This window comes from Oncorhynchus tshawytscha, linkage group LG12 (genome assembly GCF_018296145.1).
Source record: "Oncorhynchus tshawytscha isolate Ot180627B linkage group LG12, Otsh_v2.0, whole genome shotgun sequence".
Taxonomy (NCBI): domain Eukaryota; kingdom Metazoa; phylum Chordata; class Actinopteri; order Salmoniformes; family Salmonidae; genus Oncorhynchus; species Oncorhynchus tshawytscha.
This window is the reverse complement of record NC_056440.1, coordinates 6,218,327-6,236,612: the sequence shown is the minus strand read 5'-3', so window position 1 is coordinate 6,236,612 and position 18,286 is coordinate 6,218,327. Positions and strand designations below refer to the sequence as shown.

Sequence of the window (18,286 nt, the reverse complement as noted above, 5' to 3'; positions counted from 1 at the left end):
ATTTGACTCGCTGCGATTTCAACATGTGCTCCATCCATTCTGTCACAGATTGGCAGCAGTCTGTTTTTCCTGTCTTTACGGTAGTTTACAGACCCAGGGACCTGCCAGCTCTGCGGCAAATCATTGACAGAAGTCTAGCTCCCTCTGCTGGACACATTTAGCACACGCAGATAGTGACAAGACATCGTGGTATTCCAGATGAGTCCACTACTACCAGTTTACCGCTGAGTGGGTGGATCCTTTTTCAATGAGTTGACACGCGTAACAATAAGGAAATCAAAGGTGAAAGTAAAGTTTCACATCTGCCATTTTAGCACACAAAAGGCACATCGGATTCAATACATTACTTTGATTAAGTACATTAAAACTAGATTTTCTTTCTCCTGCGTTAACCTAAATTCAGAGGTAAGTTAAATGAGCGGAGGAAGTGCGTTCACTCTAAGACTATATATTTATATGGATTTCTTCTGAATTAGGTTCCATTGCTTCGTGTTTAAGTGTTGAGACGTCGAATTCTACGCCTCTAGTTGTGTTCAAGTTCGAAAAAAAAAACATATCACAGTCGTGGCTTATTTAAATAACTCAATGATTTCTCCAAAAACACGTAATTGTTCCGTAGCCAGTGATGTAGTTGTAAATCGTGAGGTACCAGAACACAAGGTGAGTGTGAGAGGGGAGTGACCTGGGGAGTTTTGAGGTACCAGAACACAAGGTGAGTGTGAGATGGGAGTGACCTGGGGAGTTTTGAGGTACCAGAACACAAGGTGAGTGTGAGAGGGGAGTGACCTGGGGAGTTTTGAGGTACCAGAACACAAAGTGAGCGTGAGAGGGGAGTGACCTGGGGAGTTTTGAGGTACCAGAACACAAAGTGAGTGTGAGATGGGAGTGACCTGGGGAGTTCTGAGGTACCAGAACACAAAGTGAGTGTGAGAGGGTGTGACCTGGGGAGTTTTGAGGTACCAGAACACAAAGTGAGCGTGAGAGGGGTGTGGGTTCTGAGGTACCAGAACACAAAGTGACGTGAAAGTGACCTGGGAGTTCTGAGGTACCAGAACACAAAGTGAGTGTGAGAGGGGTGTGACCTGGGGGTGTGGGGAGTTCTGAGGTACCAGAACACAAAGTGAGCGTGAGAGGGGTGTGGGGAGTTTGAGGTACCAGAACACAAAGTGAGCGTGAGAGGGGTGTAGGGGAGTTTTGAGGTACCAGAACACAAAGTGAGCGTGAGAGGGGTGTGGGGGAGTTTTGAGGTACCAGAACACAAAGTGAGCGTGAGAAGGGTGTGTGGGAGTTCTGAGGTACCAGAACACAAAGTGAGTGTGAGAGGGGAGTGGGGGAGTTTTGAGGTACCAGAACACAAAGTGAGTGTGAGAGGGGAGTGACCTGGGGAGTTTTGAGGTACCAGAACACAAAGTGAGTGTGAGGGGGTGACCTGGGGAGGGGTGTGGGGAGTTTTGAGGTACCAGAACACAAAGTGAGCGTGAGAGGGGTGTGACCTGGGGAGTTCTGAGGTACCAGAACACAAAGTGAGCGTGAGAGGGGTGTGGTACCAGAACACAAAGTGGGGAGTTCTGAGGTACCAGAACACAAAGTGAGCGTGAGAGGGGTGTGGGGAGTTCTGAGGTACCAGAACACAAAGTGAGTGTGAGAGGGTGTGGGGAGTTCTGAGGTACCAGAACACAAAGTGAGCGTGAGATGGGAGTGACCTGGGGTGTTCTGAGGTACCAGAACACAAAGTGAGCGTGAGAGGGGTGTGGGGAGTTCTGAGGTACCAGAACACAAAGTGAGCGTGAGAGGGGAGTGACCTGGGGAGTTTTAAGGTACCAGAACACAAAGTGAGCGTGAGAGGGGAGTGACCTGGGGAGTTCTGAGGTACCAGAACACAAAGTGAGCGTGAGAGGGGTGTGGGGGAGTTCTGAGGTACCAGAACACAAAGTGAGCGTGAGAGGGGTGTGGGGGAGTTTTGAGGTACCAGAACACAAAGTGAGCGTGAGAGGGGTGTGACCTGGGGAGTTCTGAGGTACCAGAACACAAAGTGAGCGTGAGAGGTGAGTGACCTGGGGAGTTCTGAGGTACCAGAACACAAAGCATGGAAAAAATAACAATTTTTACAATAACATTGCATGCATATCATCGCATTTGCGTAGCGGCATAGAGCAGTAGAGGAGAGACACTTACTGAAGATGCATATATGGGGAACATTTATAGGATCTGAGGAAAATCTGGCCTTTTATAAACACATTTCATGCAATTCTACATCATTTTACATGACTGGAGACTTTGGCAGAATCTTGTTTAATACCGCACAAGTGATCGAAATGGCAGGCTACTTTGACACCGACAGGACTGAGAATCTGACATCAATAAAAACGACCTGGCTTGAATCCATTAATAGCTTAGGTGTGTGGAGACACATATTGTAGGCTACAATATGAGGAGGAAATTATAGTCCTGAACATGCTTTCTGGTCAAACCCCACCTCAGATTTGATTTTAACAACGAGTAGGCTCGATGTATGTGTTGTTGCATAAAGTAATAAATAAGAGCCTTTTCACGGATCCTATTTTTCCTACTACAGTGTCCTGTCAGACACTCAGCTGTCAATCGGAAAATAGTAGCCTGGACACAAACAATAATAATAACGGTACCTTATTTACAAGTACAACATACTTTTTTAAACCAGTTGCTATTGTGGATTATGTGATGTCTTGCTCCAGATAGATGTCATAATTTGACCAGCTTCTCAACAGGAAAATAATTACTGCAGCAACAGGAAATGTGAATTATTATGGTCATTTTTGTAGGAGCTGATACATTTTTTTGTTAGGATAAATCAAGTCTTACATTTTAATGTGGAAATTACAAACTTTAGAAGGCTTTTTAAAAACTCGAATACACTGCAATTTGCATTTGTTGCTTCCCAGGAAATGTATATTTGACAACAGAGTGATCAAATTAACACAGTACACCTGTATCTTGTATCCTCCCTCTAGAATAGATAGACTAGACAAAAAATGTCTAGACCACAAAGACTACGCTGAGTGTCCCGTATCACAGCCCTCAATCATGAGTTCCTCACAGGAAGATGAGGGTGGTGTGGAAAGCAGGTAGGCCCCTACATGCTTTTTCAATTGTAATTTTTTTGCATACCCGTTGTTAATTAAGGCAAACTGAATTGATGATGGCTTACTGGCATGTCACAGCCTCATTCATATCTGGTAATATATTAACAGGAATATTAAATAAAACATGATTGTTATAATTTGTCCGTTTAACATAATGAAAAATACATCTTATGTTTCACAGTTGCAGTAAATAGTAATATTGCAATAATAAGTAATTAACAGTTTATAAACTAGGCCTATATACGGTACCAGTCAAAAGTTTCACAACACCTACTCATTCAAGGTCTTTTCTTTATTTTTTCTATTTTCTACATTGTAGAAAACTATGAAATAACACATATGGAATCATGTAGTAACCCAAAAAATTGTTAAACAAATCAAAATATATTTTACATTGTTCAAAGTAGTCACCCTTTGCCTTGATGACAACTTTGCACACTCTTGGCATTCTCTCAACCAGCTTCATGAGGAATGCTTTTCCAACAGTCTTGAAGGAGTTCCCACATATGCTGAGCACTTGTTGGCTGCTTTTCCTTCACTCTGCCGTCCAACTCATCCCAAACCATCTCAATTGGGTTTACATTCTACATAATCTACATAATAGTGAAGACATCAACACTATGTAAATAACCCATATATATGTTTTATTATATTATTTTATAATGTATATTTTAAACTATGCTGCACCAGATGACCTGGCTTCCACAATCACCTGACCTCAACCCAATTGAGATGGTTTGGGATGAGTTGGACTGCAGAGTGAAGAAAAAGCAGCCAACAAGCGCTCAGCATATGTGGGAACTCCTTCAAGGCTGTTGGAAAAGCATTCCTCATGAAGCTGGTTGAGAGAATGCCAAGAGTGTGCAAAGTTGTCATCAAGGCATTTCAGGTGAAGCTGGTTGACAGAATGCCAAGAGTGTCCAAAGCTGTCATCAAGGCAAAGGGTGGCTACTTTGAAGAATCTCAAATATAAAATATATTTTGATTTGTTTAACAAGTTTCTGGTTACTACATGATTCAAGGTGTTATTTCATAGTTTTGATTTCTTCACTGTTATTCCACAATGTAGAAAACAGTAAAAATAAAGAAAAACCCTTGAATGAGTAGGTGTGGCCAAACTTTAGACCTGTAATGTACATTATAAACCTTTCAGAAATTATTGTAGGTAAACCTTAATAGAAAATTTAACTTAAAAACTATATTTTTCTATTTGTTTCATTAGTCCATTGTTGATAAAACACCCAAAATGTTTTGCACGTCAGCAATCAAGTTTTCAAGATATATAACTTTCAAGATGGCGTAGCAGACAGACATTTGTTTTGTCTTGTCCCGTTCTGTGTATATATAGTTTTCTTTGTATATATTTCATATATTTTTCATATTTTTTAATCTCAATTTCCATCTACGGACTAAACATACTCTCCTGCAACCCGCCTCACTCAATGTGGTAAGGGTCTGCGATTTTTTTATACTTTAGAACCGGAACCCCCATCAGAAGCTAGCCAGCTAACTAGCTAGTAGACAGTCACTGCTAGCGGTCATCACCGTTAACTCGGACACCAGCGCTGCACAGCGCGATATCAACCCAGAGCATGTCCGATTGCTCTTTCTCTACCACATCTCCGGATTCCTACCGCAAGCTCTGAACCTTTACACTGGATCATCGCAGCTAGCTAGCTGCTATCCGAGTGGCTACTCCTGGTTAACGTCTCTGTACCAAAGCAAGCGCCAGTTAGCCTGGAGCTAGCATCGAGCTAGGCCCATCTCCCGGCTATCCGAAGAGATCCATCAGACAATTCTTGGGCTTCGATACCTCTTTTGGCAATTGGCCTGGACCCTTTTCTGCCTTGGGCTTCGATACCTCTTTTGGCAATTGGCCTGGACCCTTTTCTGCCGACTGGTCTGCCCATGTAACTGTCCGAGGGGGTTTCAACAGGCTGTTCTGCTGCAATGTCCCCCGCAGGCCCATCTGCTAGCCTGCTTGCCCCGGCCCGCTAGCAGTCTGATTCGCCGTGTCTCCAGCTTGCCTAGCTAATCACTGGACCCTATGATCACTAGGCTACACATGCCTCTCTCTAATGCCAAAATGCCTTGTCTATTGCTGTTTTGGTGAGTGATTATTGTCTTATTTCACTGTAGAGCCTCCAGCCCTGCTCAATATGCCTTAGCTAGTCCTTTTGTTCCACCCCCCCACACATGTGGTGACCTCACCTAGCTTAAATGGTGCCTCTAGAGACACAACCTCTCTCATCGTCACTCAATGCCTAGGTTTACCAACACTGTACTCACATCCTACCTTACCCTTCTCTGTACATTATGCCTTGAATCTATTCTACCGTGCCCAGAGACCTGCTCCTTTTACTCTTTGTTCCGAACGCACTAGACGACCAGTTCTAATAGCCTTTAGCCGTACCCTTATCCTACTCCTCCTCTGGTGATGTAGAGGTTAATCCAGGTCCTGCAGCCCCCAGCATCACTCCCATTCCCCAAGCACTCTCATTTGTTAACTTCTGTAACCGTAAAAGCCTTGGTTTCATGAATGTTAACATTAGAAGCCTCCTCCCTAAATTTGTTTTATTCACTGCTTTAGCACACTCCACCAACCCGGATGTTCTAGCCGTGTCTGAAACCTGGCTTAGGAAGGCCACCAAAAATCCTGAAATTTCCATCCCTAACTATAACATATTCTGACAAGATAGAACTTCCAAAGGGGGAGGAGTTGCAATCTACTGCAGAGACAGCCTGCAGAGATCTGTCATACTATTCAGGTCTGTTCCCAAACAGTTTGAGCTTCTACTTTTAAAATCCACCTTTCCAGAAACAAGTCTCTCACCGTTGCCGCTTGTTATAGACCCCCGTCAGCCCCCAGCTGTGCCCTGGACACCATATGTGAATTGATCGCCCCCCATCTATCTTCAGAGTTCGTATTGTTAGGTGACCGAAACTGGGACTTGCTCAACACCCCGGCTGTCCTACAATCTAAGATAGATGCCCTCAATCTCACACAAATTATCAAGGAACCTACCAGGCACAACCCTAATTCTGTAACCATGGGCACCCTCTTAGACATCATCCTGACCAACTTGCCCTCTAAATACACCTCTACACCAAGGCTTTTGACTCTGTCAATCACCGCATTCTTATCAGCAGACTCAATAGCCTTGGCTTCTCAAATGAATGCCTCGCCTGGTTCACCAACTACTTCTCTGATAGAGTTCAGTGTGTCAAATCGGAGGGCCTGTTGTCCGGACCTCTGGCAGTCTTTATGGGGGTGCCACAGGGTTCAATTCTCGGGGCGACTCTTTTCTCGTAATATATCAATTATGTTGCTCTTTCTGCTGGTGATTCTCTGATCCACCTCTATGTAGACGACACCATTCTGTATACATCTGACCCTTCTTTGGACACTGTGCTAACAAACCTACAAAAGAGCTTCAACGCCATACAACACTCCTTCCATGGTCTCCAACTGCTTTTAAATGCTAGTAAAACTAAATGCATGCTCTTTAACCGATTGCTGCCCACACCCTCCCGCCCGACTAGCATCACTACTCTGGACGGTTCTGATCTAGAATATGTGGACAACTACAAATACCAAGGTGTCTGGTTAGACTGTAAACTCTCCTTCCAGACTCACATTAAGCATCTCCATTCCAAAATTAAATCTAGAATCGGCTTCCTATTTCACAACAAAGCCTCCTTCACTCATGCTGCCAAACATACCCTCGTAAATCTGACTATCCTACCGATCCTTGACTTCGGCGATGTCATCTACAAAATAGCCTCCAACACTCTACTCAGCAAACTGGATATAGTCTATCACAGTGCCATCCGTTTTGTCACCAAAGCCCCATATACTACCCACCACTGCAACCTGTATGCTCTCGTTGGCTGGCCCTCACCACATATTCGTCGCCAAACCTGCTAGCTCCAGGTCATCTATAAGTCTTTGCTAGGTAAAGCCCCGCCTTATCTCAGCTCACTGGTCACCATAGCAACACCCACCCATAGCACGCGCTCCAGCAGGTATATTTCACTGGTCATCCCCAACACTTCCTTTGGCCACCTTTCCTTCCAGTTCTCTGCTGCCAATGACTGGAACGAATTGCAAAAATCACTGAAGTTGGAGTCTTATATCTCCCTCACTAACTTTAAGCATCAGCTGTCAGAACACTGTACCTGTACACAGCCAATCTGTAAATAGCACACCCAACTACCTCATCCCCATATTATTACTTAACCTCTTGCTCATTTTGCAGTGTTAACCCCATGGACTATTTAGCTCTACTACATTTGCACTATTGTGTTGTTGATGTAACTCTGTGTAACTCTGTGTTCTCAACTAGCCTACCTGGTTAAATAAAGGTGTTCTCAACTAGCCTACCTGGTTAAATAAAGGTGTTCTCAACTGGCCTACCTGGTTAAATAAAGGTGTTCTCAACTGGCCTACCTGGTTAAATAAAGGTGTTCTCAACTAGCCTACCTGGTTAAATAAAGGTGTTCTCAACTAGCCTACCTGGTTAAATAAAGGTGTTCTCAACTGGCCTACCTGGTTAAATAAAGGTGTTCTCAACTAGCCTACCCGGTTAAATAAAGGTGTTCTCAACTGGCCTACCTGGTTAAATAAAGGTGTTCTCAACTGGCCTACCTGGTTAAATAAAGGTGTTCTCAACTAGCCTACCCGGTTAAATAAAGGTGTTCTCAACTAGCCTACTAGCCCCGGTTAAATAAAGGTGTTCTCAACTGGCCTACCTGGTTAAATAAAGGTGTTCTCAACTGGCCTACCTGGTTAAATAAAGCCTACCCGGTTAAATAAAGGTGTTCTCAACTAGCCTACCTGGTTAAATAAAGGTGTTCTCAACTGGCCTACCTGGTTAAATAAAGGTGTTCTCTACTAGCCTACCTGGTTAAATAAAGGTGTTCTCAACTAGCCTACCTGGTTAAATAAAGGTGTTCTCTACTAGCCTACCTGGTTAAATAAAGGTGTTCTCTACTAGCCTACCTGGTTAAATAAAGGTGTTCTCAACTAGCCTACCTGGTTAAATAAAGGTGTTTCTCTACTAGCCTACCTAGTTAAATAAAGGTGTTCTCTACTAGCCTACCCGGTTAAATAAAGGTGTTCTCAACTGGCCTACCCGGTTAAATAAAGGTGTTCTCAACTAGCCTACCCGGTTAAATAAAGGTGTTCTCTACTAGCCTACCTGGTTAAATAAAGGTGAAGTAAAATAAAAATACAGAAATACAACCAGTATGATGCAACTTCAGGATGCAAAATGCATTATTCTGGCTGTATTAATATATTTTGAAAGTTATATATTTTAACTTGATTGCTGATATGCAAAACATTTTGGGACTATATCAACTAATGGACTAATGACACAAACAGCAAAAGATAGTTTTCCTTTGTTTTCCTACAATGACACAAACAGCAAAAGATAGTTTTCCGGTCTCACTTTTCCTTTAATGTGAGTGCTACCCAAACTACACATTATTGACTGTACCTGAGAAACATGAGGTTTGTTCTTCATTTATTTTTCTTTACAATGACTGTGTTCACCAGATTCATGTTTTCATTTATACAATTTATATTACAGCCCCCAGTCTGTGCAGTCAGCAGCATCTCCAGCGCGCAGCTATCTGTCCATGAAGAGTGACCAGTCAATGGGTCAGCCCATTAATTTCAGATATAGAGCTTTGGATGGAGGGTTTAGGTGAGTTTAACATGTTGCACAGGGATGTGGTAATAGAAAGGTCTGAATACAGTTTAGATTCAACTGAAAATGCAAAACAGGAAGATTTGTTTTATAGAATATTACTTTCCCTCTCAATACAAACACTGTTAGGAGGAGCACCATCTGCTTTTAATATTATATTTGTTATTTGTTATTGGCTTTGGTTCTAATTAAGCCATTTCTATTAGACAAGTATTCAGACCCCTTCACTTTTTTCCACTTTGTTATGTTACAGCCTAAAATTAATGAAATTAAACATACAATATAGAAACAATTCTCATCAATACACCTCACATCAATACATAAATAAAACAATACACAATACACCATAATAAATAAAACAATACACCATCATGACAAAGCAAAAACTGGTTTTAAGAAATGTTTGCAAATTTATTTAAAAAAATTAATAAAATGAAATATCACAGTTACATATGTATTCAGACCCTTTACTCAGTACTTTGTTGAAGCACATTTGGCAGCGATTACAGCCTTGAGCGTTCTTGGGTATGACTACAATCTTGGCACACCTGTATTTGGAGAGTTTCTCCCATTGTTCTCTGCAGATCCTCTAAAGATCTGTCAGGTTGGATGGGGAGCGTCGCTGCACAGTTATTTTCAGGTCTCTACAAAGATGCTCGATTGGGTTTAAGTCCAGGCTCTGGCTGGACCACTCAAGGACATTCAAAGACCTGCGTCTTCTTGGCTGTGTGCTTAGGGTTGTTGTCCTGTTGGAAGGTGAACCATCGCCCCAGTCTGAGGTCCTGAGCGCTCTGGAGCAGGTTTTCATCAAGGATATATCTGTACTGCTCCATTCATCTTTCACTCGATCCTGACTAGTCTCCCAGTCCCTGCCGCTGAAAAACATCCCCACATGCTGCCTCCACGCTTCACATGATGCTGCCACCACAGGTTTCCTCAAGACTTGACGCTTGCTTGGTTTGATTTGTCATTCAGGCCGGAGAGTTCGATCTTGGTTTCATCCGACCAGAGAATATTGTTTTTCATGGTCTGAGAGTCCATTACGTGTCTTTTGGCAAACTCCAAGAGGGCCTTTTACTGAGGAGTGGCTTCTGTCTGGCCACTCTGCCATAAGGGCTTTTTACTGAGGAGTGGCTTGCTTGGTTTGCATTACGTGTCTTTTGGCAAACTCCAAGAGGGCCTTTTACTGAGATAGTGAGGAGTGGCTTCCGTCTGGCCACTCTGCCATAAGGGCCTGATTGGATTGAGTGTTGCAGAGATGGTTGTCCTTCTGGAAGGTTCTCCCATCTCTAGAGCTCTGTCAGAGTGACCATTGGGTTCTTTTAGTTTTTACATTTTTGCCCCTTTTTCTCCCTAATTTCGTGGTATCCAATTGTTTTAGTAGCTACTATCTTGTTATCTCGCTACAACTCCCGTACGGGCTCGGGAAGGTTGAAAGTCATGCGTCCTCCGATTACACAACCCAACCAAGCCCCACTGCTTCTTAACACAGCGCCATCCAACCTGGAAGCCAGCCGCACCAATGTGTCGGAGTAAACACCGTGCACCTGGCAACCTTGGTTAGTGCGCACGGCCCGCCACAGGAGTCTCTGGTGCGCGATGAGACAAGGATTTCCCTACCGGCCAAACCCTCCCTAACCTGGACAACGCTAGGCCAATTGTGCGTCGCCCCACGGACCTCCCGGTCGCGGCCGGTTACGACAGAGCCTGGGCGCGAACCCAGAGTCTCTGGTGGCACAGCTGGCGCTGCAATACAGCGCCCTTAACCACTGCGCCACCCGGGAGGCCAACCATTGGGTTCTTGGTCACCTTCCTGACCAAGGTCCTTCTCCTCCGATTGCTCAGCTTGGCTGGGCGGCCAGCTTTAGGAAGACTCTTGGTGGTTCCAAACTTCTTGCATTTAAGAATGATAGAGGCCACTGTGTTCTTGGGGACCTTCAATGCTGCAGAAATGTTTTGGTACCCTTCCCCAGATCTGTGCCTCGACACAATCCTGTCTCCTCAACTCCAACGTCATGGCTTGGTTTTTGATCTGACATGCACTGTCAACTGTGGGTCCTTAGTGTGTACCTTCCCAAATCATGTCCAATCAATTGAATTTACCACAGGTGTACTCAAGTTGCAGAAACATTAAGGATGATCAATGGAAGCAGGATGCACCTGAACTCAATTAAGAGTCTCATAGCAATGGGTCTGAATACTTGTAAATAAGGTATCCTGTTTTTTATTTTGAATACATTTGCAATCATTTGTAAATACCTGTTTTCACTTTGTCATTATGGGATATTGTGTGTTGACCGATGAAGATAAAATGTATTTAACCCATTTTAGAATAAGGCTGTAACGTGACAAAATGTGGAAAAGGGGAAGGGGTCTGAATACTTTCCAAATGCACCGTATGTCAGCTCAATCTGAAATTACTTCTGAAAGACACATTGTTGAGGTCTAATAGAATTCCATCAAAAGCTTAGTTACATTCTAAACCTTTTTATAAATCATTGCAGGTAAACCTTAATGTGAAAGTTACCCACATTAGTTACCCACATTAGATATTATTGACTGTACCTGAGAAACATGAGGTTTGTGTTCACCAGATTCATGTTTTCATTGATGCGATTTATATTACAGCCCCCAGTCTGTGCAGTCAGCAGCATCTCCAGCACGCAGCTATCTGTCCATGAAGAGTGACCAGTCAATGGGTCAGCCCATTAATTTCAGAGATTTTGCTTTGTTTGTAGACCACAGGTGAGTTTAACATTCAAAGGGAAGTATTGATAGATAGAAGATGGGAATATAGTTTAGTTCAAATGGAATATGCAAAACAGGAAGATTTCATGACTGAGAATTATAAGGTTCTTTCACCAAAAAGATGACTGAAATAATTGGCTTAAAGTTCCAACCCCTCATTGGTTTGAATAGTGTGAGCACCATATAGGTAGAGAATATTGTACAGAACAACGCTATATCAGCAAAATTTGGACAAAAATGCAGATAGAACCGCTCTCGCTTTGGTGAAGAACTGTTGCTTGTATCCTGTCCATACAAAGGATGCTTCGCCTGCTTCCTCACACCTCAGTGAAAGTGAGAGTTCCATGGATCGTCCAATGACATTCCAGGAGGCTTTGCCCCATCTAATCCATCTTTAAGAGCTTTTTTTGATTTTGCGTTCATGTTGTATGACAGTAATGTAAATTCACCACACAACAGGAATCTGATTTCAGGAAGTTCTGCTTTACATGGCCATTAGGAATTATTATTATTTTTTAAATTTATTTTACCTTTTATTTTACTAGGCAAGTCAGTTAAGAACAAATTCTTATTTTCAATGACGGCCTAGGAACAGTGGGTTAACTGCCTGTTCAGGGGCAGAACGACAGATTTGTACCTTTTCAGCTCGGGATTCGAACTTGCAACCTTTCGGTTACTAGTCCAACGTTCTAACCACTAGGCTACCTTTCGGTTACTAGTCCAACGCTCTAACCACTAGGCTACCTGCTGGTTACTAGTCCAACACTCTAACCACTAGGCTACCTGCTGGTTACTAGTCCAACACTCTAACCACTAGGCTACCTGCTGGTTACTAGTCCAACGTTCTAACCACTAGGCTACCTGCTGGTTACTAGTCCAACGCTCTAACCACTAGGCTACCTGCTGGTTACTAGTCCAACACTCTAACCACTAGGCTACCTGCTGGTTACTAGTCCAACACTCTAACCACTAGGCTACCTGCTGGTTACTAGTCCAACCCTCTAACCACTAGGCTACCTGCTGGTTACTAGTCCAACGTTCTAACCACTAGGCTACCTGCTGGTTACTAGTCCAACGCTCTAACCACTAGGCTACCTGCTGGTTACTAGTCCAACACTCTAACCACTAGGCTACCTGCTGGTTACTAGTCCAACACTCTAACCACTAGTCTACCTGCTGGTTACTAGTCCAACACTCTAACCACTAGGCTACCTGCTGGTTACTAGTCCAACGCTCTAACCACTAGACTACCTGCTGGTTACTAGTCCAACGTTCTAACCACTAGGCTACCTGCTGGTTACTAGTTCAACACTCTAACCACTAGGCTACCTGCTGGTTACTAGTCCAACGTTCTAACCACTAGGCTACCTGCTGGTTACTAGTCCAACGCTCTAACCACTAGGCTACCTGCTGGTTACTAGTCCAACACTCTAACCACTAGGCTACCTGCTGGTTACTAGTCCAACGCTCTAACCACTAGGCTACCTGCTGGTTACTAGTCCAACGCTCTAACCACTAGGCTACCTGCTGGTTACTAGTCCAACGCACTAACCACTAGGCTACCCTGCCGCCCCATGAAATGATGGCAAGCCATTAGGAAACAGCAGGGACATATAGAACAGGGTACATATATTTCACCTACAGTAAATAACACATCCCTATTTCCTCTTTTATAGAAGGGCTAAGCAGAGGAAAATGTCTGCCTCCACCTCATGCCTCTCCATGAAGAGTGAGAATATAACAGATCACCCATGTACCTTCAATGGAAGGCCGTATCACTGGTAAGTCCTCCACATTGACCAGCTGTGTCTATGGTGGAATATCAAACTGAACTCTTGGCCCCTCAGCCCTTTATTGAGTGGCCACTTGGCTCATACTGTATGTTCGATAGTGGTGTTTGTCAAAATTAGCATTGAGAAGATGTACTCGACATCCCAACTACCAATATTCAAAAATGTCAAATGTATTTGCGAGCCTGTCTTGTAGCATGACTCACTCGTGATCGGAAAAACACACGTTTTTTAATATGCCTAAATACATTTAGGCAAAATTCCTCCCTGCATGTTCTCACTGTGAAACTGCCCCGATGGTCAAGCAAAGGATGATTCAGGCCCAGTGGGAGTGACATTTTTTTGGGGAAATTGGATTCCTGTCTTTTGGCTGATCCATATGTAGTATCAGACTGGGTAGAAAAGAAGTTTGATACTGTTTAAATTGGTGAAGGTAGCTTGAAGTGGACTTCGCGTCACGTGACTAGGGACAAGATCTGTGACTTGCTTTGCTCTTTCGGAGCAGGGCATTACTGCGGTGGCGTTAAGTGTTGAGGTGGAGCAACTGAAATGGAAGATTCTCTGTGACGCCCACCGTTTAGTGCGATGCAGACTCTGTGTCGAGCGTGGTGAAACTGAGAAGATATTGTCTGTCCTTTTTGAGGTTTGAAGCAGAGTGTTTACCTGATAGTCATGTTAGGATATGTCAATTATCCCATTACAGCTTTTGTGCAGAACTCACTAAGGTGTTTCAGATACCAAGCTTATGGTCATGTTGCAGTATTGTGTAGGAGGGAGATTCAGAGATGTGAGAAGTGTGTATGAGGGCAATGGGACAAAGGAATGTATAATATAGGTGGAAAAAAACTGTCAATTGTGGGGGTGTCCATGTTGTTGGGGATCAGAAGTGTCCGGCGCGAGAGAGACAGGTTGAGATTGCCACGGTCAGAGTAGAACAAAAGGTGCCATAGGCTGAGGCAGTGAAGAGAGTAGAGAATGATTGGTCAAGGCTAAGTAGTAGGTCTAGGACAGTTGTCGTGTCTTTGGCATCATTAAATCGATGAATGTTATTTTATCAAATCAATTCTCTGTAATTATTATTACGTGATTAAACTAATCATGTAAATGTAATTAACTAGGAAGTCAGAGCACAAAGTAAAATCTTCAGATTACAAAGTTATAATTTTCCTATTATAACTTTTCAGATATTTTAATATCTGATCAATTAGTCTTCTAATTAATGAATTATTCTTTACCTCACGTTAGTCTCATTCCAAACGTCAGAAATTGTTGGTTATCTGCACGAACCCAGCCTTCACTATGAATCATCTGTACATCAATTGTCTTAATCATTTATTTACTAACTAAATAATAACAGAAATGCATAAACAAACAAACAAACAAACAGTAGATATGGTTACAAGGAAATGATAGGGGATTTTCCCTTGTGAGCTAAGCCGATATGATAAGCTGATATGGCGGCTTGGTGGACAAAAGGAAGTGGGTGTGTACTGAGAAGGGCGCAAAAGACAAAAGTCACTACACAGTTGATAATTATTATAATTGAAATGCTAATCCTTTACACATGAACGCTCACTCATTCGGGAATAATTGCAATCAATATATATATTTACGCTCAGTGTGTCGTCGTGATCTCTGTTTGAATCGTCCGTCTTTCTGTTGCAAAGTTCAAAGTCTCTCTCTCTCTCTCCCCTGAAGTCTTTTGTGGTTAGAGTGGATACTTCAGAGACCCATCCAGAAATGTTCTTATAGAATAGATGTTTTGGCGGTTGTCGATCTTCGCATTCAATGGTACATAATTTCTAGCTGCAGACTAGTAATTCGTATTGAAGAGTTGCTCTTATTCTGTCAGATCTATAGTGTCAGAGTTTAACCACGTGGTATGGTTAAGAATTCAGCAACCATTACAACCTTAGCTTATCTTGTGGTTTTTGTGGTCTCTTCTCAAACTTTAACTCCTCAGCTGACCGAGATAGGCATGGTCTGAAGGGAATTCTTTCAGGTGGGGGTTATATTCGTAACAGTAGGAAAGAGCTGTCCCATGTCGCCAGATCGATGTCTGTGCTCATGGGGGCGGGCCAATGACTTAGTTAAACTTTAAACAGAAATACAATTGTTTCACATTAAAGGTTCAACATCACCTCACATAATTTCACAAATAGTTTCATCTTTACTTTCATTTTATACAGTAATTAGATGCAAACCTCAGAACGGAGGCTCCTGTATAAACAGAGTTATGGTAATGTGGCTACATTGTCTTTCCTGAGGTCACAATCATAAAACAAAACGGACTGGTTGTAGCTGGTTTCTCCACCGACCGTTTACACATTCTCCAAAACATGGATATTGTTCAGTTCTCAGGTTCTGTGATGTAGAAGAAGTTCCTTTGTTCTACTGGGAAACCCCTCTCTATACTGCCTGGCCCTGAGGAAAGTCTCCTCATGGAATTTACGACCTGAGATAACAGAACCTGGGTGTAGGCCGGAGAGAGGTGGTGAGAGACAGGGGGAGGGTACTAGCTATACCCAAAGAGGGCCACGTCATGACACAGTGATATGAATTTGAGCTTCATTAAGGTTGGCTTCTTAGCGTTCATTGCCATGGTTATCAACTGTACTGCAGAAATGTAAATCACAGCGAAAATATGTTGTGGTGGCCAGCTGCAGAGAAGTACTTGAGTGTAAGAGGTTTTACTGCGGAAGAGTTACAATGAATGAATGAATGAAAGAGTCCCGTCCTCCCAGGTCATTAGCCTGGTGTAGTATCAGTAAGGGTCAATGTACTATGGTGGAATGGGTTGGTGGTTTTTATGAAATAGTGTTTTTTATGAGATAGTGGTGGTGGATATATATATATATATAAATATATATATATATATATATATATACATATATATATATATATTATATATAGTTGTAGGGTTAGTTGGTTGTGCAATGTTTTCCTTTAACCCTTTCCTTTTTGTATCACAAAATGTAACATGATTGAACACACACTACTGCACAGTAGGTGGCGGCATGCACAAACTAAATGTTCGTACGCCATGATACCAAAGCAGAAGAAGACTCCACAACCAGCATTTGAGGTTGACTCAATGCTTGCGTTTAAAACTCAAAGTAGACATCCCTCGGCCCTAAACCGTCAGCCCTTGAATGACGTTTTACATCGTCACATGTGAGTGTACCTTACATGTCCCTTGCCCATCGAGGGAGAGTGATGATCAGAGGCAACGTCCTTGGTGGAAATCTTGAAGTTGAGCTTAAAAACAACCAACCTAAAGCTATTAATGTACCTAGTAAGCTAACGTATCCAGCTAGCACTCCTGTCAGGTAGCTAGCTACAGTATTAATGTACCTAGTAAGCTAACGTATCCAGCTAGCACTCCTGTCAGGTAGCTAGCTACAGTATTAATGTACCTAGTAAGCTAACGTATCTAGCTAGCACTCCTGTCAGGTAGCTAGCTACAGTTACCCATAGCTGGCTAGCTAGTTTTATAGTTTGGTAATTTATTCCAATACATTTCAGAATTGCAAAAAATATGTTTATGAATCTAGCAATGTTTTATAGGCTCCTCACTATGAGACTAAGCCAATTTGACAATGGTAAAATCAATGTACAGTGGGGCAAAAACGTATTTAGTCAGCCACCAATTGTGCAAGTTCTCCCACTTAAAAAATGAGAGAGGCCTGTAATTTTCATCATAGGTACACTTCAACAATGACAGACAAAATGAGAAAGAAAAATCCAGAAAATCACATTGTAGGATTTTTTTATGAATTTATTTGCAAATTATGGTGGAAAATAAATTCCAAAGTTGTGGCAAAATGGCTTAAGGACAACAAAGTGAAGGTATTGGAGTGGCCATCACAAAGCCCTGACCTCAATCCCATGGAAAAATTGTGGGCAGAACTGAAAAGGCGTGTGCGAGCAAGGAGGCCTGCAAACTGACTCAGTTACACCAGTTCTGTCAGGAGGAATGGGCAAAAATTCACCCAACTTATTGTGGGAATGTCACGCCCTGACCTTAGATGTCGCTTTTTTTCTTTATATTTTGGTTAGGGCAGGGTGTGACTAGGGTGGGTACTCTCGTTTTTGTATGTCTAGGGTTATTGTATGTTGTCTAGGGATTTGTATGTCATCTAGGGTTTTTGTATGTTTATGTTGGCCTGATATGGTTCCCAGTCAGAGACAGCTGTTTATCATTGTCTCTGATTGGGGATCATATTTAGGTAGCCTTTTCCCTTTTGTGTTTGTGGGTTCTTGTCTATGTGTAGTTGCCTGTCAGCAGTCATTTTGTATAGCTTCACGTTCGTTTTGTTATTTTGTTAAGTTTGTTCAGTGTTTTCATTCTTAAATTAATAAGAATGTACGCAAACCACGCTGCGCCTTGGTCCGATCCTTACAACAAACGTGACAGGGAAGCTTGTGGAAAGCTACCCGAAATGTTTGACCCAAGTTAAGCAATTTAAAGGCAAAGCTACCAAATACTAATTGAGTGTATGTAAACTGCTGAGCCACTGTGAATGTGATGAAGGAAATAAAAGCTGAAATAAATAATTCTCTAGTATTATTCTGACATTTCACATTCTTAAAATAAAGTGTTGATCCTAACTGACCTTAGACAGGGAATTTTTACTAGGATTAAATGTCATGAATTGTGAAAAACTTGGAGTTTAGATGTATTTGGCTAAGGTGTATGTAAACTTCCAACTTCAACTGTAATTAACACTTTATAGAAAATAAAATACAAAATAGAAACAATTCTCATCAATCTACACACGATACAATACAATGACAAAGCAAAAACTGGTTTGAAGAAATGTTTGCAAATTTATTTTAAAAAATTAATAAAATTAAATATCATATTTACATATGTATTCAGACTCTTACCTCAGTACTTTGTTGAAGCACA

At 42.3% G+C, this 18,286-nt stretch overlaps 1 protein-coding gene across 2 annotated transcripts in view; it reads left to right on the top strand.

The window, feature by feature from the left end:
* The first annotated feature begins 254 nt into the window (after positions 1-254).
* LOC112262502 overlaps positions 255-18,286 on the top strand; it is a 40,577-nt gene continuing 22,545 nt past the window's right edge. The window contains exons 1-5 of one of the 2 annotated variants that reach the window (XM_042331242.1): positions 255-405; positions 2,991-3,104; positions 8,717-8,833; positions 11,465-11,581; positions 13,261-13,365. In XM_042331242.1, coding sequence (XP_042187176.1) covers positions 3,064-3,104; positions 8,717-8,833; positions 11,465-11,581; positions 13,261-13,365 — 380 coding nt within the window. In that variant the 5' untranslated portion in view covers positions 255-405; positions 2,991-3,063. The remainder of the gene's footprint in view (positions 406-2,990; positions 3,105-8,716; positions 8,834-11,464; positions 11,582-13,260; positions 13,366-18,286) is intronic. The other variant, XM_042331243.1, reaches the window with a different exon arrangement.